This window comes from Chrysoperla carnea, chromosome 1 (assembly GCF_905475395.1).
Source record: "Chrysoperla carnea chromosome 1, inChrCarn1.1, whole genome shotgun sequence".
NCBI classification, from domain to species: domain Eukaryota; kingdom Metazoa; phylum Arthropoda; class Insecta; order Neuroptera; family Chrysopidae; genus Chrysoperla; species Chrysoperla carnea.
The window spans coordinates 124,812,305-124,839,979 of NC_058337.1; the positions used below are offsets into that span (position 1 = coordinate 124,812,305).

At 30.3% G+C, this 27,675-nt stretch overlaps 1 protein-coding gene across 1 annotated transcript; it reads left to right on the forward strand.

Moving 5' to 3' along the window:
- The first annotated feature begins 3,745 nt into the window (after positions 1–3,745).
- On the forward strand, positions 3,746–27,292 carry LOC123294443 (peroxidase). Its single transcript, XM_044875482.1, has 11 exons — positions 3,746–4,272; positions 21,953–22,593; positions 22,765–22,955; positions 23,710–23,905; positions 24,511–24,708; positions 24,851–24,998; positions 25,310–25,460; positions 25,525–25,695; positions 26,679–26,871; positions 26,943–27,048; positions 27,166–27,292. Exons 1-11 carry the CDS (start codon positions 3,746–3,748, stop codon positions 27,287–27,289), a joined length of 2,646 nt encoding a protein of 881 aa, XP_044731417.1. The 3' UTR covers positions 27,290–27,292.
- Positions 27,293–27,675: the final 383 nt, after the last annotated feature.

Below are 27,675 nucleotides of genomic sequence, written 5' to 3' on the forward strand. Positions count from 1 at the left end.
CACTAGGGTATTGTGTTAAAAACTAAGTTGGTACTGCTGTAAGTGATTTTGACGTTTAGTGAGTAGTAATTATTCAATGAATTCTAAAAACGTGTTTCTGTAATTTTAAAACTAATGTTTTACAATAAATATATTTTCATTCAATTAAATTTATAATCGAATAGTTATTTTGTAACCTAATAACCGAAATTCAAGAGGTTATGGGTTCCAGTACGTTTAAATGTGGTATTTCGTGTTGTGATTAGACTGTTGGGTTAAAAATAGCTGCGGTTATGGTTGATGAATGTGTTTTGTAAAATTGTTGAAGTTTTTATACATAAACTGTTTCATATTTTTGATAAAAACAATTCGAAAATAAACATTTTCATGAGTGAACGGTTACATATTTTTGATAAAAACAATTCGAAAATAAACATTTTCATAAGTGAAACATGTAATGAGTGTACAGTTTATTTTGCTCACGTGTGATTTCGAAAATATCTTTCTCGTTCGAGTTCGCCCATCTCCAAAATGGAATATGTGAAAGGTATAAAACCACTTAAAGGGGCAGAAGACTGGCAGATATGGAAGGATCGAGTTTTAGACGTTTTAGAACTGTTTGATGCAGTAGGAATAGTTGAGGGTACGCGAATTCCACCTACTCTTTCAACACCACCTACCAACGACGAGAAGAAAGAACTAAGTGCATACAACAAATCGGCAACTCAAGCTAAAATCGTTATCTCCCAGTGTGTGAGTGATGAACTACACCAACGAATATCAGGTAGATTATCAGCTAAGGATGCATGGGACGTTTTAGTTCAGCAGTTTGATAACAAGGCTGAAGACCAGTTGTTTCGGCAATGTCTCGAATTCTTCAGCATGCAATGGGATGAAACTGAAGAAGCTGCATCTATGCTATCTCGAGTGAAGAATCAACATCGTGAGTTTGCTGCTGGCTTGAAGACACGTAACATAGAAACAGTTGAGGATTTCTTAGAGTTATTATTTGTTTCAAAAGTCATGCATATTTTACCTAAGCGTTTTGAGTCATTCAAATCAAGCTATCTTTTGATGAAAGCGAACAAAGATAAAACTATAGAAGATATCTCGTCAGCATTGATACTTCATGAACGTAATGTTGTACCATCGTTAAAATCTGGTGAGATTTTAAGCGCAACTAACGCTCCTGGTAATCAGAAGAAGAAACTCAATAATTCAAAGTGCAATTACTGTTCAGCTAAAGGCCACTGGATTCGTCAATGTGCAAAATGGAAAGCTGACGGAAAACCCCCGTATCCAGCTCGTGCTGCCAGTGGAACTAGCGCCAAATCAGCTAATGACAGTAAACCAAAAGGGTCACACGCCAATGTGACTGATTCTCGCGTTGCACTAGTTTCTTTAAGCAGTGACGTCAATATGACAACTACAAATGACCAATGGTGGATTGACAATGGGGCTACACGACACATTACGTCAAATTTGAGCTGGTTTAGTGAGTACACTCCTTTTCCTGTTAAGTCGAATGCTACCGTCAGAGCGGCAGGAAAGGAAACTCTAAAGGCTCTTGGCAGTGGAACAATTGAAGTCGCAAATTATGACAAAGGAAAATTGAAAACTTTCACTCTCAATGATGTATGGTACGTTCCTGATATATCACGGAATCTTGTGTCTGTACTTGCGGCACATGATCGGAATCATGACAGCAAATTTGAATCAACTGACACTGACTGTCACTTCAGTATAAATGGGCAGACAGTATTCAGGGGTACTCGGAACTCAGGTGGAACTTTATATTGTGCTTCATTCCACACGATTCAACCAGCAGAGGCGTGCGTTAATGTAGCTGAGAATGATCAAACGCTTCAGCTGTATCATCAGCGCTGGGGTCACATGGACAAACGATATGTCAGATTAAAACTTGAATCTGAATTAGGTATCAAAGTTCCTATGGACAAAGAAATTTGCGAGCCGTGTCAGTTTGGAAAGGCGCATCGACTACCGTTCGGAACCAGAGTTAAGGCCTCAGCCCCTGGTGAGTTGTTGTCTGGTGATGTGTGTGGTCCATTCGACCCATCTTTCAATGGTAGGCGTTATTTAATCGTTATTAAGGACCACTATTCAAGATACCGTTACTGTTTTGTTGCCAAAGAAAAATCAGCAGTTAAGGAGGCCCTGCGGGAAGTACTAGCCAAAGCTCGTACTCGAAATCACCACGTTAAGGAGTTCCTCAGTGACAACGGCGGGGAATTCGATAATGGTGATGTGCGTCAAATTCTAAAAGAGTATGGGGTGACTCAGCGGCTAACTGCCCCCTACACACCAGAACAGAATGGTGCTGTAGAACGAGAGAATCGGACAATAGTCGAAATGGCACGCACATTTAAGTATGCAAATCCTGATGCAAAATTTCCTGTGGAAATTTGGGCGGAGCTTGTCATCACCGCCGGGTACATTCTCAATCGAGTGGGAAAGTCGCCAATTGCTAATAAAACGCCATTTGAACTCTGGTTTGGTCAGAAACCACGGATCAAACACCTGCGAGTGGTGAGCTCTAAATGTTACGTTCATCTTCCAGCACAAAAGAGACGGAAAATGGATCCAAAGGCAAAAATCGGCTACCTTGTTGGATATGATGGTGATGAGCGATATCGGGTCTACATCCATGAGGAGAGAAATGTTGTTGTCTCACGTGATGTAATATTTCATGAGAAAGTTGGAAATTGTAACATCGAGAAAATATGGCCTATCAAGAAAGACGAGAGTGGTGATGTTGAGGAAGATCAGGTGCATCAAGAAAAACCTGCTGAGGAAACATTGGAAGACGAGCCCGACACAGATGTTTCAGATAGGGAATCAAGCAATGATTCGGATTCATTCTCTGTGCCTCTTAAAATTCCTATCAAACCATCTAAGCCACCGACTCGGGAAAGAAAACCCCCAAAAGGGCTAGAGGACTATGTAACATCTAATTTTGCTGAAGTATTTCTGACCGATGACGAACCAACTAATTTTGGTGAAGCGATTAAATGTAAAGATAGCATTGAATGGAGATCAGCCATGGACAACGAAATCAAGTCCATGCATAAAAATGATGCATGGGAATTGACTGAACTCCCTCCAGGAAAGAAAGCTATCAGCAATAGGTGGGTTTATCGACTCAAGCGTAATCCTGACGGAAGTGTTGACAAATATCGCGCGAGATTGGTCATAAAAGGATGCGCGCAACGACCCGGCATTGATTATGCAGACACTTTCAGTCCGGTTGCACGGTTGGAAGTCGTCCGATCGTTGTTGTCCATTGCAGCTGTGGAAAGAATGGCGCTGTGTCAGTTTGACGTTGCAACAGCATTTTTATTCGGCGATGTTCTGGAGCAAATTTTCATGAAGCAACCTGAGGGGTACGAAGATGGGACTAATCGAGTCTGCCGCTTGAAGAGAAGCTTGTATGGACTTAAGCAGGCTCCACGCTGTTGGAACAAGCGGTTTGATGATTTTATGATTAATATGGAATTTCTTCAGAGCCCTGAAGACCCATGTGTCTATATTAGACAAACTCCGGCTGGCAAGATCATCGTTGCACTTTATGTTGATGATGGGTTGGTCGCAGCAAATTGCCAATCTGAAATGGACTTGTTCATTAAACAGCTAAGTTCTCAATTTGAAATTGTCGTGAAAAAAGCGTCCTTCTTTCTTGGACTTGAAATAGAACAACATCAAAGTCGGCCAATCGGCATATATAAAGAAAATCCTTTCGCGATTTAATATGGATGGTTGCAATCCTGTCCTTACACCGATGGAAAAACTCACTGCTCAAGGTCCAGGGAAAGCTCCTGATTTTCCATATCGCTCAGCTGTTGGAGCACTACTCTACGTAGCCCGCGGAACCCGCTACGATATTGCGTTCAGTGTAAGTGTTTTGTCGCGACACTTGGCAAATCCAACGGAAGAAGATGTTGTCCGAGCAAAACGAGTAATTCGTTACCTGGCTGGTACTATTAACTTAAAATCGGTATACCAGTGTGAGCCCAAAACTCGTGTATTAGAGTGCTACAGTGATGCCGACTTTGCTGGTTGTCCAAACACCATGCACTCAACTAGCGGTGTGATCGTTAAATTTGCAGGAGCTGCCATCACTTGGCTCAGTCGTCGTCAGGAACTGGTTGCAGATTCAACTTGTGAAGCTGAAATAGTTGCAGCAAACCTTGGTTCAAAGGAAACAATTTGGATTTCCAGACTCTTCAAAGAGCTGATTGGTCTATCAGCAGTTCCTGTCCTCAGAATTGACAATGAGTCAGCAAGAAAACTTAGTGACAACCCTGAATTTCACTTTCGGACCAAGCACATTCAACGAAAATACTTGTTCATCCGAGACCGAATTAAAGCGGGCATGTTAACTGTGGCTCATATCGGAACTGAACATCAGTTGGCAGACATCTTGACGAAGCCTGTTCCTCGCCCACGACTTCAAGCTCTCAGAGAGAATCTGGGACTATCTTATTAGTTTTTACTGGACTTCAAATAAGGGAAAGTGTTGAAGATAACGAATTATTTTTGTCCTAAAAACACTAGGGTATTGTGTTAAAAACTAAGTTGGTACTACTGTAAGTGATTTTGACGTTTAGTGAGTAGTAATTATTCAATGAATTCTAAAAACGTGTTTCTGTAATTTTAAAACTAATGTTTTACAATAAATATATTTTCATTCAATTAAATTTATAATCGAATAGTTATTTTGTAACCTAATAACCGAAATTCAAGATTATATTCTTACATACTTTTTTTCGCTATATTTATTGACAAATTAGCGACACATTTTTTAATAATTGAAGGAAATAAAACAAAATATATACAGGTTATTGGATAAATGTTATTATATTCAGTTTTTTATTTGTAATATTGACTCTTATTTACCTATTTTGCAATAAAGTATCCTAAAGATAATAATAAATCGCTTTAAAATAATATTAGGATATTTTAAATGGTTCTAAATGAGTACTATGTTCTTCTAGATTTAAAAATTTTTTACGTTAACATACTTCATTGAATGTCAAATTTTCATATCACGAAATGTTTTACATAAAATATCGTGAATTCACTTTTTCGCTTTTTGAAAAATACTTATCACGTATCACTTTACATTTTTTCTTACGAATCTACAATGAAAAGTATGACAACAACACTTTGTTTTGACATTTCTACATCGCCATCATGATGGATTTGACCCAAGCAATTACATCAGATGTTGGCACGCTTAAAATCATTTGACGCTCAATCTATGTTACTTAATGGTCTAAGGTACACATAGATATCAAACTGCAAGTGGTCTAAATATATTATCCTGACTATGAATCGTAAAAACATGTTGAAAATGTCTACTTGAATTTTCAGACCTAATACAATAACTTCCCTATACTTTGAGGTCAATAAGAAGAAATAATTGGTTAAATTGTATGCAAAAAAAATTATAAACAGTGTAAATATGAGATATTGTGTAACCTGCAAACAGTAGTTACAACAAATTTTAATATGACACACCTATTTAATCGATTAAGCGAACTATTTAAGCATCAAACAATTAATACAAGTGGAATTCTACAAGGTAAACAATGCATAAATATTAATGTGTCCAGGTGTGTTTATATCACGATTTCTTATTCCCTTCTAATTGTTTAAAATTTCATCTATTTAATCCCATGAGAAATTCTATTATTTTATTACACTGCACACAAAAAAATATATAAAACACCTCATCATGTTTTCGATTGTCGAAAAAATGTACAGCAGAAATTTGTAAAACAGTTAATAAAATATTAAAACAGAAAAAAAAAATGTAATAATTAATAACGCAAATAATAGCAATAATTTATAACTAATTAATATAAATAAAATAAAATGCTGAATAAATGATAACAATCAAATGTGCAAAGTGATTCAGGAATAACTCATTTCACTCTCACTGTAATAGGGATCGTTCACAAAGTTGATTTTTTTAAATGCTACAGGGGATCGAGTGTTGGCTCATTTGAAAGGATTTTTTTAAGTAAATGCAACGGAAATGGAAAATATTCTCTTCGATTTTTTTCGCGAGCTTACGATGATATGAAAGTGTTCGGATTTAGTAGTTTTTGTAAAATTAAGCGTACCAAAAACACAGATACATTTCAGACGGAACACACGCACTAAAAACAAACAAACGTGGGAATAAACATCATAAAGACAAGGCGCGCACGAGTGTGGCGTCATAGCAGAGACAGGAACTCAAATGGTCATAATTTCCTCCTCTACTGTTTAAGCTTGCGATTTTTGCGTTAATGCAACAAAAATCTAGTAAAAAAATACTATTAAATCATCGCCAAGATAAAAATCGAAAAATCGCCAAGATAAAAACAAAAAGTCTAAAAGGAATGAACGTCACTCACGAATCAATTTACAAGAAGTAGTGTTAATATTTGGATTTTTAGACCTGCTACCAGAGCTCAATCTAAGGAGAAAGCCAGTTGGGCAAATGCAGAGCGGTATTTTCCCGACATTGAGAGCGCGGAGTGAATCCACGGAGTCCTCAGTTTTTCATCCGAAGAAAATTCTTATTAAAATTTCCATGCTTAGCAACCCGATGGAAAAGTATTAACTAAAGTTTTGCAGCTGTAAATCCTTAGACAGGTCAGAGTGTTTTAAAGTGGTGTTATGTCTTATAATTTGTGAATGCTGTCGCCTAAGAAAATCATAAGACAGCCAAGCCGAAGAAAAGAAGAGGAAATACCTAAATAGGAAAGAAGGAGTCCACTTTTTCAATGAATAACATTTATTTTAAAAACACACAAAAATTACCCCGAATTTGTTACCGATTTTACACGGCCAACTCTTTTCCTTCCGTTTATGTTTGGCGGGGATATAAGTAATTATTTCGAGTAGTTTGTATATAAGTAACATAATATTTTTTGGGGGCATCCCATCCGACAATATCTCGCATATAACATCCCATCTTTGGAATAATAAGCCCATAACTTATATGAAGTTAGTGTAAAAGGTAGCGAACATAATTTTTGCCCTAGATAGAAGAGGAGCCCTGCTTATTACAATAGCGTTACTATATTGAGAAGTTAAAAAAGTTGCGAATCGCATAGTGATTTACTTAGGTAGTAATTGAGTATTTTTATATCTGTAACACCTTGTAATAAATTGTTAATTAATTGATTATAAACGGTAAACAATAGAATTCAGTTCCAAGTTTCATTATTATATCATATTTCACTTATTATTACAATGTTTTAAATATGTCAATGTTTCTCAAGTATAAGTAAGATTTTTTTTTATTATAATTTTATGTTAATTATTGTATGTACAATGTATAAATGAATTTATAATATAAATAATTATTTTATATTAAATATTATTATCATGAGACTTTCATGAATATAAAAGGTTGATTATACTTTTTTTTATATTAATTTCCTATAATTATTGCAACAAAAATCAATTAATTGGAATGTCTCTTAACCCGTCAGCATTCGCATCAATCCTTCGGAAATTTTAAGTCGCGTGATGAGAGATTTGCTCACGCGTTCTGAACATGCGTTTTTACGCGTTAAATATTCTGTAATTTTGTAAATCATTACATTAAACTTTTACATTATTTTATATCAATATATTTTTTAATGTACTAGCTAATTTAAAACAGCTTTATTACGTGATTATTGAATGATGTTTGAGAGAGAAAATATTTGAGCAGAGAAATAATATAAATAATTAAACTAACAAAAGTACATGAACAGGCCCGATAACTTCAGTTACTTAATATTTTTTTGCTTAGCTTTTACTCGGGTGATAAAGTACTGACCATTTTTGAAGGACTTGAACAAAATTTATTTTTAAAAACTGTAGATCTGTTGAAAAAATTTAAAAAATTCATAATTCGAAAATAGATAAAATTAAATGAAAATACAAAAAGTTTCGACCTCATATATACCGAAGCGAGTCAGCGAGTGCTGACGAATTTATACATTTATAAATATCGAAATATAGTCGATATAAAGAGGATAATTTAGGTCTGAGAAAGTAGTAAAAGATATGACTCTATTAGTACAAGCTGAGATGAAAATTCTACCTCTATTAAAAAATATTAACTCGTCCGGTTTTTCGACCCGATAATTAGGAGAAAAAAGCCGGTTTTTCCAAAAAAAAAATCGCGTGTTCTTTCATTTATTTTCTCAGTTTGTATGACTCACACGCAATCAGTTCGGGGTTCAAATTGTAGCTTTTAATGTTATCTTTTTGTACAAAATTTTCGTTACAAAATAATATAAAGTTCTTCTAAAATTTCCAAAAATGCAAAAATGAGTACTTCAGAAAAGCCTTGCGCGATCGGTAACGAAGCATCCAACGACAAGAGCATTTTCTTCGTTAAAAGTTTCCCTATAACATAATTCTTTATTTCGTCGATGTGAGTTGGAACCGTGCTCAAGAAGCCGAAAATTTGAGCTTAAAAGCTCATATGTTCATTTTATATACTTATATTATGCTTTATTTTTAACCGACTTCAAACAAAAACGGGGGAGGTTATCAATTCGACTGTATTTTTTTTTTTTTATGTTTGTTACCTCAGAACTTTTGACTGGGTGAACCGATTTTGATCCGTTTTGACTGGGTGAACCGATGAATTCTTTATCTGTTTGAAAGCTGGTGCTTCCCGTTTGGTCCCATTTCATTTTGGTACAGTTCTGACAACGGTATCCATGTGAAAACCATAAAAGTCTTAAATTTGCATTAAGTATGCACGACAAGAGGACGAAAAACTCATTGGCACTTCGATGATTCTTTTTTAGTGACAAATTAGTGAGTGTACTTCAGATTCACTAAAAATCACAAAATAAAAAAACTTTTAACAAAAAGAAAACCGACTTCAAAAGGAAAACTTTTCCAATACAAATTAAAATGCACTAAAAAGTAAAAAAATAACGATAATATAATGTAGTTAAAATTATTGTTATTTCTGGAGTCGGTGTCAGCCAAGCTAATGTAGAAAACTGTTCTGTCAGAGTTGTTTCCTTGGCTGACACCGACTCCAAAACAATAATTTTAACTACATTATTATCGTTATTGTTATTTTTTTACTTTTTAGTGCATTTTAATTTGTATTGGAAAAGTTTTCCTTTTGAAGTCGGTTTTCTTTTTGTTAAAAGTTTTTTTATTTAGTAAACAAAACAGCTTGTATTTGTCAATGCATCTCAGTATGTATATAAGATTTTTTGTAACTTTATGTTAATAACTGTATGGACAATGTATAAATAATTAATTATCTATTAAATAAATTACTATAATTAATAATTATTTAATTAAAATATTATTATCATGAGATTTTCTGTCTAAAACAGTTGAATATTCTTATTTTTTCATTAAATTCTTTTAATTATTACATCAAAAATCAATTAATTAATAAATATCTGTCTATTTAATAAAATAAATCCCAACAGATTTGTATTCTTGTTTTTTTTTTCTTAAATTTTTTAATTTCGAAATAATATAAATTTTTTGCAATCAATTATTTTGTGGTAATTATTCTGTAGTTAATTGTGTTAAAAACTATAATACATGAGAAATAATTATTTATTTTGTAATCTGAAAAATAGAAATTGTTTAAGATGAAGTATATGGTTAAATTGTTTGAAGTATGAACTTTTAAAATGGTTTAAAATTTTGTATCAATTCAATGTTAACGAATAACGTTAAAATGGAAGCGAGAGTTTACGAATTTCACCTCAAATTTTAGGATTAAACAATTGCATATCGTAGAAATGTTCATCAGACTTTATAACCAATTTTAGAGCATGCATTAAATGAAAAAAAAGTTTCAGCTGATATATTTCTGCAAATTTAGTTTCTGACACTTTGGATTTGCTAATATAAAACTGACCATGATATATGGCTATTTTTAAGAATTAGTAATAATTTGTGATAATGGTTTTGGTTGAAAAATTCGCACGCGTTGTTTATAGGACACCATATCCTAAAATTAATTTTGGGATTTGATGATTACATGAAAGAAATGGAATGCTAAAAAAAAATTCAAATTTGTTAACTCTCCACTTGACCCCTTTGCATGGGCACTACGTTGTAAAATTTACATTAGAGTCTCATGGACATGTGCACCAAATGTCATTACTTGATCATGTCTGTCTTGAATATGTTCCAATTAATTAAGGCCGTTTCCAAAAACAAGTTCAGTAGTTTACAAAGCGAAATTAACAGTCGGGGCCCATTATTAGGAAGATTTGAGTCGGTTTAGATTTTAATCGACTGTTAAAGTCACTGTGCAAACTGCAGGACACAGATAGATTTTTTATTTTTTTAATTATTTATTTTATTTTAGACTTTTTAGTGTCTCAGCACTAAGAAAACCGTCTTATTATACTTTAAACATTCCTAATTAACTTTGAAAGTATAACTTAATATTTTCTTATATTCCTCTTATAATATCCTTTATATTTTCTTTATTTTGACACCATACTCGATAGGTTTTGAAAATTTTTTCTTATTCACTCATTACTAGTTCGCTCCCATAATACGCTATTTTGTTGTGTTTTTTCAAACAACCATCTAAGAACACTTGGGTTTTTGAGACAAATATATAATGATACCTTAAATTTTGAAATCCATTGAGCCGTTTAGAAGATACGAAGTAATAAAGAAGTTTACTTATATACAAATAAAAAAAGATGGGATACCTACCTTCACTAATATTAACCGTTCAGAAATTCAACACGAAGTATTTTGAGCACCCACACGTTTTTACATACAAAATTTCTATATTATTTTAATCCATATTTTAATAAAGGTGTGTTATTCTCAGTATTTTTACTGCATTAAAAATGTCTGTTTATGATATGCTTTAATAAAAATTAAGAAAAATGTCAATTTTTACCTATTTAGTTAGATTTTTTTTTTTTTCAAAATCATAATTAAAAAATGTAATTTGTCAATAAATATAGGATAAAAATATAACTAAATGAAAACTGATTGATTATTTTTTATATTTAATAAACATTCTAGTTCACCTAAATATTTATATTTAAAAATCAATAACATACATATTAAATGCTGCTATATGAAATTATTAATTAAAAATTTGTTAAAATTGCATTTGTTAATAATTAATGTAAATAGGTTTTTTTACACTAGCTTGGCGCCATAATTATATTGAAAAGCGTCGTAATTTGAAAGGGCGTGCTAGCATGTAAAAATTTGAATATTTATATGCGCTCCCACCATTTAATGAAATTCAATTTTTTTTTGGGTGCTGAATCCTCAAAAACAATTGTAGTAGATCGAATGGTGAATATCAACTATCATCGGATCCAGTTGACCACAAAATTTCATTGAAATCGGTCCATCCGTTTAGGAGAAATTCAGTGACTAACATCTACACACAACAAATATATATATAATAGATGGGACATCTAAAGAAATGTTTAACAAGCCGTCAAATAATCGTTGATACATTATTTTGCAATTTCGGAAAATACTTCTTGTATTAATATCTTTCCTGAAAACATGCAGTTTGGCAACAAAAGCGTAAATAAGAACTACCATGACGATAGGCCACTCGGTGGGAAATATATTTCTTTCGTACCTTGGGTCTTTATATTATACATGTGCTCACTTTTTTTATTTATAAGATATTTTTTGAAAATTTAAGGTAGGTATTAATTTTTGTAGGTAAGGTAGGTATTAGTTTATTTTTATAGCTACTTACTGTATGAAATAATTGTAGTATCAGTTTAAAAAAGACATACTTCTGACTTAGTAGTCAACCCAATATGTGAGCACATTACGTTTGTTTTGATCAGGATATTTATTAAGACATAACATGAAAATTTCATTGTACTTACTTTAAATTATCTCTGTTTTCTTTAACTTCTGATAACTTTCACAACTCAATGTTTTTAAATGATAAAACATAAGATTTTTGCATTTTCTCAAAATTAATGGCAATCTGAATCGATTGTAAAAGTTTTAGTTTCCTAGGTAGCCTAGATGTTGGTTTTTGGTGTCTGTTGCACTTTGTTTTGTTTTAACTTCCAACCAGAAAACATATATCGTGCGATAGGAAGCATAGTTAGAATAATACCGGCCTTGGATAAAAACATTAATGTTAATTTTCAACCCATTTTTCCGTCTTTTAATTATAATTATTTCAAATTTCATTCGTTTCATTTTATTTATATCTATACTATAATAAATAACTTTCTTGTGATGAAAGAATTAAATTCCCAAACGTCATAAGTTATCATAATTATTATAACCAATTATTTTTTTTTGTTAAAGAAAATTTTAAACATTTCTATTTTGCAATAATTATTATTTTCATGTTTGTCTCCAATATAGTTTAGGTATATGTACCATTATAGTAAGTGTATATAATTTTAAACTAAATAATATATGTTATTAAATATTTTTAATATTGACTATGTTTGGAACAATCAAGTATTAAATATTAATTTCGTAATCATTGCCAATAGTAATCATAATATTAAATATAATATAACATGTCTTTAAAATTCTTTAATATATGTATATATCTCACTTGTTTATTCATTAAAATTTAAGCCGTATAGAAACTTTTGTTGGTGGGAAGTTTTTGCTTTTGTTTACTAGAAAAAGACAAAAATCCTAGGACATTTCAGAAATTACACGTTCAAAAATCAAATAATCCAAAAAATTACTTAATTTTTATCTAAATTTGCAAACAAGAACCATTTTAAAAAATGGGAAAATCATTAAGAAATTATTGTATCGGCATATGATGGAAATTGGTATATAAAGTAATTTTAACCCGTAAATTATAAAAATCGGGATGAAATAGTGAGATATTTTTAAGACAAAAAATCTAATCTAATCGTCAAATGGCTTTTACCCAAAAAAGTGGCCTTAGTTACCCTAAATAATCACACAAATTTGGTTGATTTTGTAATAGGACCCCAAGTTTTGAAGGTAAGGACTGAAATTACTTCGAGGTATAGCATCAAATTTTGGGTAAATCTAAGAAACTACACGTTCAGTTCTCATAGAGATTTTTGCATTTATTAAGTAAAAATTACTCTGCATGTACCTTTTGCGAGGTCTTCTGCAGACGATACAATTTTTTTTATTCTACTAGAGATCTATACAGAAGCGGTGAAGCTATTTGTAACTCGATGTGGGCGGTAGAAGAAGTAAGTTTTAGGACCTTTAGCTTATACTAATTTGAAAAATTGTCTGGAAATTATAAACTATATTGGCAAATGTGATGAAAAATGATTATTATCACCTCCGTGCAGAACATGTCAACTTTCTGCCCGCTGTGCAAAACGAAGTTGCCGCTTTGTGTCTCGGTCGGGGTAAAAATAGTATACACGCCACGGGAACAATTAAAGAATGCCTCAAATGTCATTGTTATCACCTTCGGCTTCACCTTCGGCTTCACCTTCGGGTGACAATGAACTTGAGGTCTGAAGCATTCTTTACTTTTGCTCCCTACAAGTGTAATATACTATTTACAAAATTATCTTAACAGCAAGATATGAACGTTTAAACAGGTGGCAGGCGTATTTCATCCCAACCTTATATCAATAACAGAAGAAATATTTAAATCAAGGTGTCTTAAAATCAACTTTTTCGTGACGTTGCTAGATACTTATATCTCATTAGTTTTAAAAACAAACTGTATACTCATTTATACATAATATTTTTTTAATTATTTATTTTAGTTTTGGTTGTTATTACAATGTAAGCAAGTAATTTAGTGTGTTAAATTGATTTCTATTTATTAAACAATTTTTTTGCGTGTAAAAAATATGTGTAATTTTTTAATGTTTACAAAATAATTATACCTACCTTGTTTTTTGTTGAATGCAATTTGTTACAATTTGCTACTTTTTTCTAAAATCAATTTGTACCTAATTGATGCAGTTATGTTATTTTTTAGTTTTTTATTTATTAAATACAAATAAAAAGTCTTTTAACATTGAAATTTTTCCTGGTTTATTTTAATTTGAAAACTTATGTTTTATTTATAAACAATTCTTCATTTTTTCAAACAGAACTCTATATTTTTTGTAGGTGAATCGTATTTTTTAGAGGAAAAAAGATAACTTTTTGTAATTTGAGCAAAAAAGAATAGATATTTTCCTGGTTTTCGTACGCGAGAACTTTTGTTTAAATACTTAAATAAATTTAAGAAATTTAAAAATTAAGAAATGTTTCTTTTTTAAACACAAAATCATTGAGAATTTTTGTAAATGTCAAATTAAAAAAGACGCTCTGTATATTATATATATTATATATCTAAATCAAAGCTCAACAATTTTCTTTGCACAAAGAAAATATCATGTGGATATCGATTACGATAATATTTCCGTTTTAAATTATAAAGCAAGCGTTACATCAATTTAGAGTTATCAAAAATCAATATCAAATGTGTTTTTGAGATGTATATTTAGGATTTAGCCGTCACAATTTTTTCCGGGGCTATTTTTTTCGCTAACCTATTTGAATTCCTAAATAAAATATACCTATTGATGTTTTAAGACCGATTTTCATAGCATAGTAAGTAGGTGATAAGGCTAAGTTTATAAGGGTAGAAAAATCAAAGCAAATTTTTTTTAATACCTCTTATTTAGTAATCAAAAAATATTGATTCGTACGGCATTTTATCTAACATGGCAACTGTCGTTTCGATATTTTAAATTTATTTTCATTTCTACCATATTTTAAATTTTTAATTCCAATAAATAATTTATAAAATTTATTCAAGCTTTCAATAAAATTGCATTATTAATAAATTTTTATCCGATAAATAAATTAATAATTTCTATACAAAATATTAAAAACAGCAGTCACAAAAAAAAATTGTTAATTTAAATTAAAAAATATTGATAAAAACATTCAAACATAAGTCACCGCTACTTTTTATACCATGTATATATGAAAAATATACCAAGGTACAATAAGTTTAGTCCCAAGTTTGTAACGCTTAAAAATATTGATGCTATGAACAAAATTTTGGTAGAGGTGTTCGTAGAATCTTCTAATTAGTTCATTATCGTTTGTCCGTCCGTCCATCCGTCTGTCATAACTCAAAAACGAAAAAAGATATCAAGCTGATTTTTACTGTGTACTCAGGACGGAAAATGTGAGGTCGACTTCGAAAATGAGCAACATAGGTCAATTGGGTTTCATCTTGTAAACTGTTAGAGATAGAACAAAAGTTTAAATGTAAAAAATATTCTTTATAAAAAAAACCAACTTTTGTTTGAAACATTTTTTCGTAAACATCAATGTTTATCCGTGAGGGCGTAATTTTTATAGTATGTATTATATGGGATTATCAATTATATATGTGTGACATGTATGTATGTGTAATGTGATAGAGTAATCAACACTGTCTATACATGGTATTTCAACAATTAACTCAATCAATTGTTTGTTTTCACTTTTTTTTTTTAATTAACAAGTAAATAGCCAGACTAAATATTTATTTGATCATATGTTAATAATATTGTACATACAATTTTTTTCTCATGTGAGTTTCAATCTGTATCAACAACTTACTTTCGTTTTCAATTATTAATTCATTAAAATAATATGTATTTTTGCTGTAAAAAAACTTAGTAGTAGGTTTATTATCTAGGTATAAATGAATTATAAAATTATTTCAGTTTAAGGAGGACCGCCCGCTGCAGCTGGCAAGTCAAAAGCAAAAAAATAGGCATATAAAAATAATTTTATTATTGCACAATTTTTCTACTTAAATTAAAGCGATACAATCGAAGCAAAAAGTGTCATCTAAGTGTATTTCGAAGGTATTTAACGTAAAATAAAAAGTATGTCATACACTTTTTACTATAAAAAGCCTTGAAAATGAATATAGTTTCAAGTAATTTGCACGAAAATTAACGGAGTTGTAATGAAAAGAAAGTTTATCTTTCCTTTTTTATACCATGTATATGAAATATATCAAGGTATACTAAGTTTAGTCCCAAGTTTGTAACGCTTAAAAAAGTTGATACTATGAACAAAAACGAAAAGAGATATCAAGCTGAAATTTTTAAAGTGAGCTGAGTGCGTAAAAGTGAGTAAATGAGCAACATAGATCAATTGGGTCTTGGGGTCCGTAGGACCCATCTTGTAAATCGTTAGAGGTAGAATAAAAATGTTTAAATGTAAAAAATGTTCCTTATAAAAAATAAACAACTTTTGTTTGAAACATTTTTTCATAAACATCACTGTTTACCCGTGAGCGCGCAAAATATGTGCCAATTGTATAGTATGTATTATATGGGAATATCTGTTATATATGTGTGACATTGTTTGACAAAATTGTTTGTTTTCACTTGTTTTATGTTTTATTCAGCACAAAAACTGATGAATTTATCACGGGAACTAAAATTAATGCTTGCTACTTTCCAGTTTACTTTATGTAGGTACTGACAACATGCTCAAAAAGTTCTAATAAGTTCGGATATAAGCACAAGTAAATTTGATATATTCCACATATTAAAGGCGGCTTTCTCAATATGTTCCTTGCTGATTTTTCGTTAATCAGTGTTACACAATTTTCTTACTTGCTAACTTTATAACATAAATTATTTATTCTACAATTTTATTTAAAAAGTGCGTAATCAGTGGGAGGATCTCCTTAAAATCTTAAATCACTATTTAAATTAAACTAAAAGTTAAAAATTATTATGTTTAATTTTATTAATGATATTATTTGCTCTTTGTATGTAATTTAACAACAATATTAATTTGTATAAAAATTATTACATATTATGTCAGTATTTCAGTTCCTTGAATTATTAATAATAAATTATTATTAATAAAAATTATCGAAAAAATTTAGATAGTAAAACAAAATTTCTCACGATTAACTAAACTAAAACATGGTTTACAAAAATCGTGTAAAATTAATAGAAAAAAAAAAATTATTTCTAAAATTTTGTAAAAAAATTGATATAATACAAATTATTAAGTAAAAAAATTATAAAATTATCGTGATTTTACCAAAATATCTAATTTAATTTTTATTATTATTTTCGTAATGATAATTTGTTTATTCATAAATTTTCTAAAAACCTGCTACACGCGACCTATATATACAAACAAGAAAGAAAAGAAAAATATAAGGTCTTCTATAAATGAACTAAAAAATTATCTTTTGATCCTATATAAAAGCGATGGTGTATGTTAAAGCTTAAAGGGTTTGGTAGTCGGTATTAATGTAAATAAACACTTTTTGTAAGAAAAATGAAACGAAAACTACCATAATAGAATTAAACACAGAGGTAGAACATGAACATTTGTTATTGAAAACTATTATAAAATACATTTTTACAATTATTGATTTTCGATCATTATAAGGAATCAAAAGTCATGGTGCATTTATTTCATATATAAAACATTTTTGTTTAAATTTTATGTTAAACAATTTGAGATTATTTATTGACTTTTGTTTATTTTGTAAACTTTTTATAAACTTTTTTTACGGATCCCTAAAAAGTAATTGGTTTTTTTAGTAAATAAATATAAAATTTAACTTTTTTACTAAAAAAAAATTATGTATGTTTTATATATCTAATATAATCTAATAAATAAATAATATAATATTGATTGAGTCACGAGTTTGAATATAATTACCATTTATTTATTGATAATAATATAATATTGTCATTACCTATAAGATTTAATACTTTAACATGGTTTATTATTACAATATAATAATAATAAACCATATATATCAGCTAAAAATATTAACAAGTTATGTAAATGCTGTGGAAAAAGATATCTGACTCTAAAGAGAACATCGGTCTATTAGATATCGTACAACTGAAAACAAGTCGATTTACCTAAACTTGCCTTAGCTACCTTCGTTGCTTTGGGAGGATTGTTTAATGGGACAAAAAAGGCCACACAAAAACTAAGTTTGTCACAAAGCTTACAGCGTAGAACTTGGAGGTTTTTAAAGTTCAAACTTCTCACATTTCTATGCACATGGAAATAAGTGTTGAATTTAGTTTCAATAAATTGTATTATTAAAAAAAAAGGAACTTCGCTAAAAATCGATTATCCTTATGGTTTGATTATGGTTTATATCCTTCTGGTTTGACCTCCAACTGATTGTCAGGCATATTCAGTGATTACAAAAGTTTCGTCATTTACAATCAAAATTTGACAGGTCAGTTTTTTGGTGTAGGTAATACACCTCTTTGTAAGTTAGTAGTGTTTACTAAAAGAAGGTATTTTAGTCAGGTACACGGTAGTTGAATCAGTTTTTATATGAATATAATAACTATGTTTTATATGTGCTTTGATTGATTTTTAATCATATATTTAACTCTTAATTAGATATATCTAGAAAATCAAATTCTTTGTCGCATTGGATCTATAATGACTCCAAATAACATTGGTATAAAATGTAAGTAATTTATGCATCCATTACAAACTTTCACAGTAAAGATAAATCCTTACTTAAGGTAGTAAGAGCGCAAAAGCAAGTTTATACTTTTGGTTGAAATTATTAGTACCCTATTTTTCCATTTCAAACTTTCACAGCAAAGATAAATCCTTGCTTAAGGTAGTACGAGCTCCAAGGCAAGTTTAGACTTTTGGATGAAATTATTTGTACCCTATTTTCAACTTTGATGATGAATTTTGTTATAGCTTCATGAATGTATAATTTTCAATTTTCGATATTTTGATAATTACTCCAGATATCGAAAAAAGTTATTTATACTTTTCGTCTTATATTGTCAAGCTGTGAGATAATTAACCATCAAAATTGAAAATAATTTTTTTTTTAATTTGTGCCACTCCACTACCTTCCTTAAGGTAGTTCCTCCGCGACAGTCCAGTCAAAAAGTTTTGGACTAATACTATCATTCAGTGCATTAACTGTGCTATGATTACTATGACTATACCATATATTATTTTCACAAGACTGTAGTTCCTCACTACTGTTTCTCCTATATATATAAACACACACACTATGATATATATATTTAACATTAGTCTGCATATCCTTTCCACAAAAAATCATCGCTAAAACGAGTTATTTATTTAAGTTTTTTATCGAAACTATATGGTAAATAATTTTTATTTTTTTAAATATATTTTCTAAATATAGTATTCTACATTATATTAGTTTTTCATAGAGATGGTGAACGTCATTCATTGATAAATAAATATAATATTTGTAAATTTGTGTATTTTTATACGCTTCTCCCATGTACACGTACAAATTGCGTCACTTTTAATTGCTAATATCTCATGTATGACATGGTAAATCATCTTCTAATTTTAACAGCATGTGTATTATGAATTAAATATTTTATATTCTGAGTTTTGAGAAATTCTTGAAATATCACTTTCGTGTAGGTACTACCTTAACTCACACATCCTTAAATAGTCGGTCACAACGGTTCACAACAAATATGTCTACTTTTGAAGACATTTATTCATTTAAATAAGCGGAAAACCCAGCCCAAATTTTTCAGAATTGATTTTGACTTTGTACAACTTCATATAACAAAAAGCCTTTTATTCAAAATTGCCCTAGCGCTCTTGCATCCCTAATTACAGTTTATTCAACAGTATTTTAGCATAAAGACTAATATATATATAATATATCCAACTAAATCAATGGTAAATTTAAAATCAGAGGGTGAGGTTGCTGTTCTGGCCTACCCTCTCTTCGAAATATCCATATAAATAACGGATTTATTCAATCATATTATTATTAAATCACGTTGCATTATATGTATATCTACAGGTACTTTAAAAATTAAAATTATATAATAAAACCGCAAATATTTATATTAAACAATGTACGTAATGTCGACTAAAAAAATTCTACTTAAAAAATTTAGATTAATAAAACAAGATTAAAAAAATGAATTTCATGATTAATCAATTATTTATTAATTATCAATCAATTCCATTGTCACAATACATAATTAATATAAAAAAAATGACTGTAACAAATTCATTCAATTTTTTTTTAAATATTGTCTTGCGTCAAATTTTTTGGTTTTGAATAGTAAAAAATGCAGCATGAAATTTAGTATCTAAAAAATCTTATAAACCCGATTAAAACTTTTTTTGAATCACTACATAGTATAAAACAAAGTCTTTTCTCGCTGTCTGTCCCTATGTATGCTTCGATCTTTAAAACTACGCATAGGATTTTGAAACACTGATAATTTTAGAGGTTTCTAATGTGATGTCGTGAATAAACACATTTTTACAATAAAGACATTCCGTAGTATATTTAGTGTCATCATTGTACCCGTACGAAGTGTACCCGGGGTGGATCGCTAGTGCTTTGTAATATGAAGTTATATATATTTTGACCCAAAACGTGTATTTTTTTGCAATAAATCTTAATATCAATACATAGTATAAAACAAAGTCGCTTTCTCTGTCCCTATGTCCCTATGTCCCTTTGTATGCTTAAATCTTTGAAACTACGCAACGGATTTTGATGCGGTTTTTTTTAATACATCCATATTATAGTAGAGTAAGGGGTTGAAATAGGGGTTGAAAGGGATATGTTTCAAAAACTAAAAAAGTTGTGCATCGATTAAGCTCAAATATTGACACAATATACAACCAGCTTCAAAGATCTATTGTTTTTATCTACTTTTAACCTTCGGAGGGTAGAAAGGTGTAGCGAGAAAGTGGGAAGGAATTATCGAATATTTACAAATACAGTGCAACCTCGATATAACGAATCTGAAGGGAACCAGTAAATATTCGTTATATCAAGTAATTCGTTAAACTGAGGTTTGTTATATTGAGGTTAAGTTGGTCTAAAATTCGTTATAAAGAGGAAAAAAGTGTCGGAACCTCTCGCGACATGAATTACATACTATGGAGTATACTAACTGTCATATATTGGTGGGACTTTATACGTTATATAAAGGTTTTGAATTGACGAATTTCGTTATATAGAGGTATTTAAATTTTTTATGTAGTTGAAAATTCGTTATATAGAGGCTGTTCGCAAAAAATATTCGTAATGTAGAGGTATATTTTATATTGACTCTTATGGACAATTCAAGGGGATTGCGAAAAATTCGTTAAATCGAGGAATTCGTTATATTGAGGTTCGTTATATTAAGGTTGCACTGTATACCTAAGTGGGGTATCAAATAAAAGAGCATGACGTGTACATTAAAAAACTGTTATCCTACGCAAGGAAATGTGGAGGGAGGGGTGCAAGTGGGGATGTTGCCCAGCAAAGCGGGTAGTTCACAGCTAGTTATTCAATAATTTAGTGTCTCTCAATCCTTTAATTTTACAGATACTGAGATTCTAAAACACCTATAGTTCGATGGAGAGATTTTTTTTTTTTTTTGGCCCGATTACAATAGATTTGTTCATATCCTTATTCTTAATCCTTATCATAAAATATAATCATAAATCAAAATAAAAAATTTTAAATGTTCGTTCACGTTGACCTATTGACCGGGAGCTCATAATGAAGAGAAATTTCCAATATTTTTTTACGTTTGTTTTTTGGAGAATAGCTAAATGTTTGGTAATGAAGATAAATGTAGTTTCAACTGTGGCTCAAAATTTCGTATTCATAGAATTAATATATTGCCATAAATGTTTAAAAAAAGTTATTGACGTTTGCAGAAGTTTGAAAATGTCGAAAGAATAGAAAAATGGACTGCCATTGAAAGAAACAAACCCCTTTTCAAATCTTTTGACAAATTTGCAAGGTTTCTGTCATGAAATTGAGCGAAGTGTATTAAAAAAAATAAGTGTTTGTCCAAGTACGATTCAAAATTACAGAAAACGGATACATTTAATTCTGGATAATTAATGGCTATATTTAAGCCTGCTTATATCTTCCATATTTAATGCTTGACGCCATCCACGATTTTTCCAATAACAGACTGTTATACTTATGACTTTTTTTCTTTCTTTCCAGAATGTATAAAATGGCTACAAAATTGTTATTGTTAAGTTTCGCTATAACATCCTCAAAATATTTTGTAACCGCCCAAGTATATGTACAACAGTCCACACCACATTTTAAATATTCATTATTCGGTGGAGGAGCAGGAGGACTATCTGAACTAGCTGGACATGGATCAATATTCAATCGCCGAACACCAACACCTCCATTAACTACTCAAACATCACCTTTTGGTCTTAGTGAACCAGCTGGATATTTTACAAGTGCTGCATTCAGTGGTGGTGTAAATACTGTAGATTATGGTCCTCCACCTCAAGAACCTGTCGATACAAATCCAAATCGATGTGGGGTACAAGCACCAGCATGTTTAAAGAGCCGATATCGTACATACGATGGATCATGTAATAATTTACGAAATCCAATTTGGGGTACAACAAATTCGTCATATGTTCGATTATTACCAGCCAAATATGGAGATGGTATAAGTACACCAACAGATGCTGGTAATCAAGATTATCCATTACCACGGATTGTTAGTATTGTATTATTCCCGACGGGTGAAAGACAAGATCCCAAATGGACATTGGCTGCCATGCAGTATGGGCAAATTATTACCCATGATATGGCTATGATTGCTGGGAGTACACAAATTAGTAAGTATTTTCTATAAACAAAATACTAAAATACTAGGCTAGTCAAATGCAGCCCTGTCCTTTGGAAGATTAATAAGAAAAGTTTGGTCAGCACTCTCGTCAAAATTGATTTTCGATTTTTCACACTCAAAAATTCTGACAAAGGTGGCTAAAATATTCATATGATTTTAGGTGCTCACCCAATAAACTGTTGTACCGATGATGGTCAATTGCTACCCAGATCTGCTCTTCATAATCAATGTTATCCAATTATTATACCTGCAAATGACCCAGTGTTTACGGATCGTCAATGTAATAATTTTGTACGAACAATTACTGATTTAAGTCGGGGTTGTTTATCCGAAATTCGTCAAGCCGAACAAGTATGTATTCCATTTTTATTTTATAATAATTAACAGGTTGGATGAAATCTAAATTAAATCGAAGGGTTTCGAAGAAATTTCGCTAACAAACTTGCAAATAGTTAATTGATAGTATTTAGAAAATTTTACTACTTATATGCGTGTCTTTTAATAAGGCTGAAAAAAATAATCAAATTTTAAATCATTAGATCTAAATATGTAGATTTAGCAATTTTAAGTTTTTTTCTTGAAACCTATCATTTAATTTAATGCTTCATTAATATACTTATCGATGCATATCAAAACAATATCTTTCCAAATAAAATAAAATATCTCATTTTTTTTTACAAATTCAAGGGTAATTTCAAAATTTCTCAATTATTAAATATAATTTATACTTTTACTAAAACTATAGGCATTAACTATAATAGTTTAGTAATAGTGCTAATGGATTCCATAGAAGCATTCAGTTTTTTATTTAGTTTCACCTGTCCGTAGTTTGCAATCAAATCTTAAAAGTTAAATTTGACCTAATTCACGGTTTTCGTTTGAGGTGAAAGAATCCCACAGATTAGATAGGAAAATGGCTTTCTGTGAAACTTTTTCTAAATTTTCTTTGGATCATTCTAATCAAAAGCTCTCACAGCCACGGGCGGTCAAAGCTTGAATATATTACTTTTAGTTTATGACTAGAAGAATAGCTTTCTGTTTTTTTTTCTCAATTACATAAGATAACAACCGTATTTAACTAATAACACATTTATTTCTTTTTTAGCTAACGGCAGTAACATCATTCTTAGATGCACATTTAATATATGGTCAATCGGTTCAACAAAACGCCCAATTAAGAGCATTTGTTGGTGGTCGATTATTGGTAGAAGATGATCGTGGTAGACAATTCCCTCCAAGTGCCATGAACAAAACTGCAGTCTGTGATATTCAATCAGAATTAGATGTTTGTTTCGCTTCAGGTAAAATAACAAATTTTTTTCTACAAAGGGAAAAAAATATTTGTTTGTCGTTTCAGTAAGATGTCAGTACTGTATCTGTTCAATATCAATGCTTTTCGTTTCCATTCAGCAATGTTAATTAAAACATATCCTTGCTTATCTTTCAATAATCTCATGGTTTTCAATTCGATGAGGGTCTTTACGTATATATATAGAACAAAAAATTATATTAGCAAAAACATCAAAGCAAATAGTTGAATTCCACTAAACGTCTCTGGATGTCAGATCTACGGCTCAAAAGCCGATGAGCAGTTCACCTGTGGATAGCCATCGCTGCACATATGAAGTATGTCTGATACCAGTTTTACAATAACACTTTTTTCTTGCACAAATGGAGTATGTCTGATACTGAGGCACTGAGTAATGTAATGTCTTCTTCACTCACATGTGCGAGCACAATTTCAGGATGATACCAAAGATAATAGATGATAGTGAAACTTCTTGGACTAAGTTTTTTTATTCCTATTATTACATTCCATATGTTTTTTTTTTAATTTGGAAACTCAATTTGGATCACGTTTATTTACAAATTAATCTATTTTTTTTGAATTGTTCCATTAAAATAGGTGATGTTCGTATTAATCAAAATCCACAATTGGCCTTACTTCATACAATCATGTTACGTGAACATAATCGAATTGCTGATTACTTACAAAAAATTAATCCACAATGGCCTGATGAATTGACATTCCAAGAAGCAAGACGTATCCTCATTGCTGAACATCAAGCAATTACTTATAATGAATGGTTACCAATATTTTTGGGTAAGTTATACAAGAGAACAAAAATTCTTAAAGGGATTTTATGGGAATCGATTGCAAAACGTCTGGCGTGTCAAGCCAAATGTTTCTAGCAACTAAATCTCTAGATTGCATCAAGTAAACTAACGTTCTTCCATTTTTTTAGGCAAAGACAATGTTTTACAACATCGAATTATTTATCAAACTAATCAACATGTTGATGATTATAATGAAAATATTAATCCATCAATCTTAAATGAACATTCAACAGCAGCTTTCAGATACTTCCATTCTGCTATTGCCGGACAGCTTGCGTATGTTTTTTTGTTATTATTTGTTTTTTATTACATGCTAAGACAGTATTTGCTAGTATAACTCGTAGATATATTCTAAAATTTACAATTAGGAATGGTAGAGCCATTGTGATCCAAGTAACTAATATTAAAACTGGTAAAAAATCCCAACTACCCCCAAAAAAGGAGTTTAGGTCCGCCTATGTGAGTCAACTTTTTGGTACGAAGTTTTTACAACCTTATAAATAACTATGGAAAATTTCAAAGCTTTTGAACCATAATATTGTAAAGGAGCTTACTGGGAAACTACCTAACCATTTAATTATTTACAGGCTTGTTTCACCTCATCGAAATGCAGCTAGATCAATTCGTTTAAGTGATTGGTTTGATCGTCCATCAGTTGTCGTAGAAAATTTCGATGATTTAACACGAGGATTAGCATCACAACCAGAAGAAGAAAATGATGTGATATTTAACGCTGAAGTAAGTTCCTTTTTTTAATAAATATATAAATCAGGGATCAACTAAATGATTCATTTTCTTCCAGATCAAAAACTATTTATTCAGAGGTAACAATATATTAGGCCAAGATTTACGATCAATTGATATTCAACGTAATCGTGATCATGGATTAGCATCATATAATGATTACAGACAATTTTGTGGCTTACCAAGAGCACAAACATTTGAAGGTTTCCTGGATTTAATAAGTAAAGATGTAAGTTTAATATTTTTAGACATTTAAAACCTCTTAAGGTAGTACCAGCATGAAATCACTTTTCGACAGATTTGGCCGAATTTTTTTTCTCGGGTTTATAATAGCTTTATTTATGAATTCCTAAAATTTCATAATTTTTGGCCGTTTAGATCGCGAGATATTTAAAGACAAAGTTCGCGATTTTGAGGTTCATGTCCCATTTAAAGCATGTAAAATGTCCGGTCTCTCCAACTATTTTTTATGATATTATTATATATTGAAGAAAAAGTAGAAAAAAATGTTTATACAATACAATTCTAAAAAAAAAATTTAGAAATTAATTTTCACTTTCGAGATATTAATTTTGACGTAAATTGATCGAAATTGGGACGTTGGCATAATTATTTCCCATTTTAAACGGTCAAAATTTCTGAAACTTTGGGAATTAATAGTAAGCATTATTAAATTCTTAAATTTAATTTTTTGTTAAATTCTGTCGAAAAAAATTTGTACCATTGCTTTAACATAGAAACTGCAAATACCATGCTGGAACATCCTTAACTAAAAAAAAAGGGTGTTAGAAGTTTAAAAGCTATGTGTGTGTGTGTCTGTCTGTCTGTGGCATCGTAGCGCCTAAACAGATGAACCGATTTTGTTTCGTTTGAAAGGTAATTTTATGGCGAGTGTTCATAGCTATGTTTTAAGTGCAATTTTGGAGTTCCTTACCCGAAAAAATTAAAAATTTGCAATTTTTTCTACTTTTTATTTCAGTTAGTTACACAAGCGTGTTTTGTAGTTTTTTTAACTATTATTTATTTTGCTATGTTTTAAGAAAATCGGTTCAGTTTGGAGAGAGCCACAATAAAATGACTGCATTTGTCGAGGTTTAAAAAAAAATTTAAATTTCTCTTTATCTGCTTTAATTTCTTTAGAAGAAATTTTGAGATTCACATTCCCAGATGTTTAGTTTCCTTCTTTCTAACTTTTTTTTTTGTATTATTTAGAATGTTGAAAAATTGGCCAGTTTATATAAAACTCCAGACCATGTAGATTTAACAGTAGGTGGTAGCTTGGAAGCTCACGTACCAGGTGCTTTAGCTGGACCAACATTTATTTGTATAATGACTGAACAATTCTTTAGAACACGTGTAGGAGATCGTTATTGGTATGAAAATCCTAATGCTGGATTTACTGTCGGTATGTACTGAAACATGTCTTTTAAATTTTAATTATTACAAGAGTTTTAACTCAAATTTTATTTATTTTAGAACAAGTAAACGAATTACGTAAATCATCAATTTCAAGATGGTTCTGTGATAATGGTGATGCTATTAAAATAATGCAACCACGAGGATTTGAAGTCATTTCTGCTGAGTAAGTAACATAAACTTAAGCGTATGTTTGTGCCTTGTTTTTAATAATGCACGAGCAAAGTGCATTCAAAAATCTAGAAAAAATTATAGAATTAAATTAGCAAAATTTTCTTTTCAGTAATCCATTATTACATTGTGAAGAATTACCGAGTGTCAATTTGGACTTATGGAAAGATATTTCTGGTGCACCCGTTCCTGGACAAAGTAATTTACATGATGAATTCTACTTTAAGAAAAAATAATTCATAATTAAACCATTAATTAAGTGTAAAATATTTGTTATATAAATTGAAAACAAAATATTTAAAAAGTAATTTTATACGTATATTTCATATTTAAAATTGAAATATATCAAAGCCGTACTTTGCATACAAAATAATTTGTAAATTTTTCTTTAGTGAAATATTTGTATCCATATTGAAAAAGTACGACTTTGATGCCTTTTTTTATTGTTAAAATTATTATTATTAATTCACAAGTAGCCATAGAAATATATTATTAAGATTTAAAAACTTTGTTAATTTATATGTTTATTAATTTTTATTACCTGGAAATTTTTTTTCAAAATGTATTTATAAAATAAAACAGTATTAAATAATTTTTATCAATAAAATTCTTTTTTTTTTAA

Excerpts from the sequence above, each read along its gene's own strand:
- LOC123294443 (XM_044875482.1), top strand. The coding sequence starts at position 3,746 with ATGGATGGTTGCAATCCTGTCCTTACACCGATGGAAAAACTCACTGCT. Across the intron at positions 24,999-25,309 it reads GCTATTGCCGGACAGCTTGC|GCTTGTTTCACCTCATCGAA; the intron begins GTATGTTTTTTT and ends AATTATTTACAG. Across the intron at positions 26,872-26,942 it reads TAATGCTGGATTTACTGTCG|AACAAGTAAACGAATTACGT; the intron begins GTATGTACTGAA and ends TATTTATTTTAG.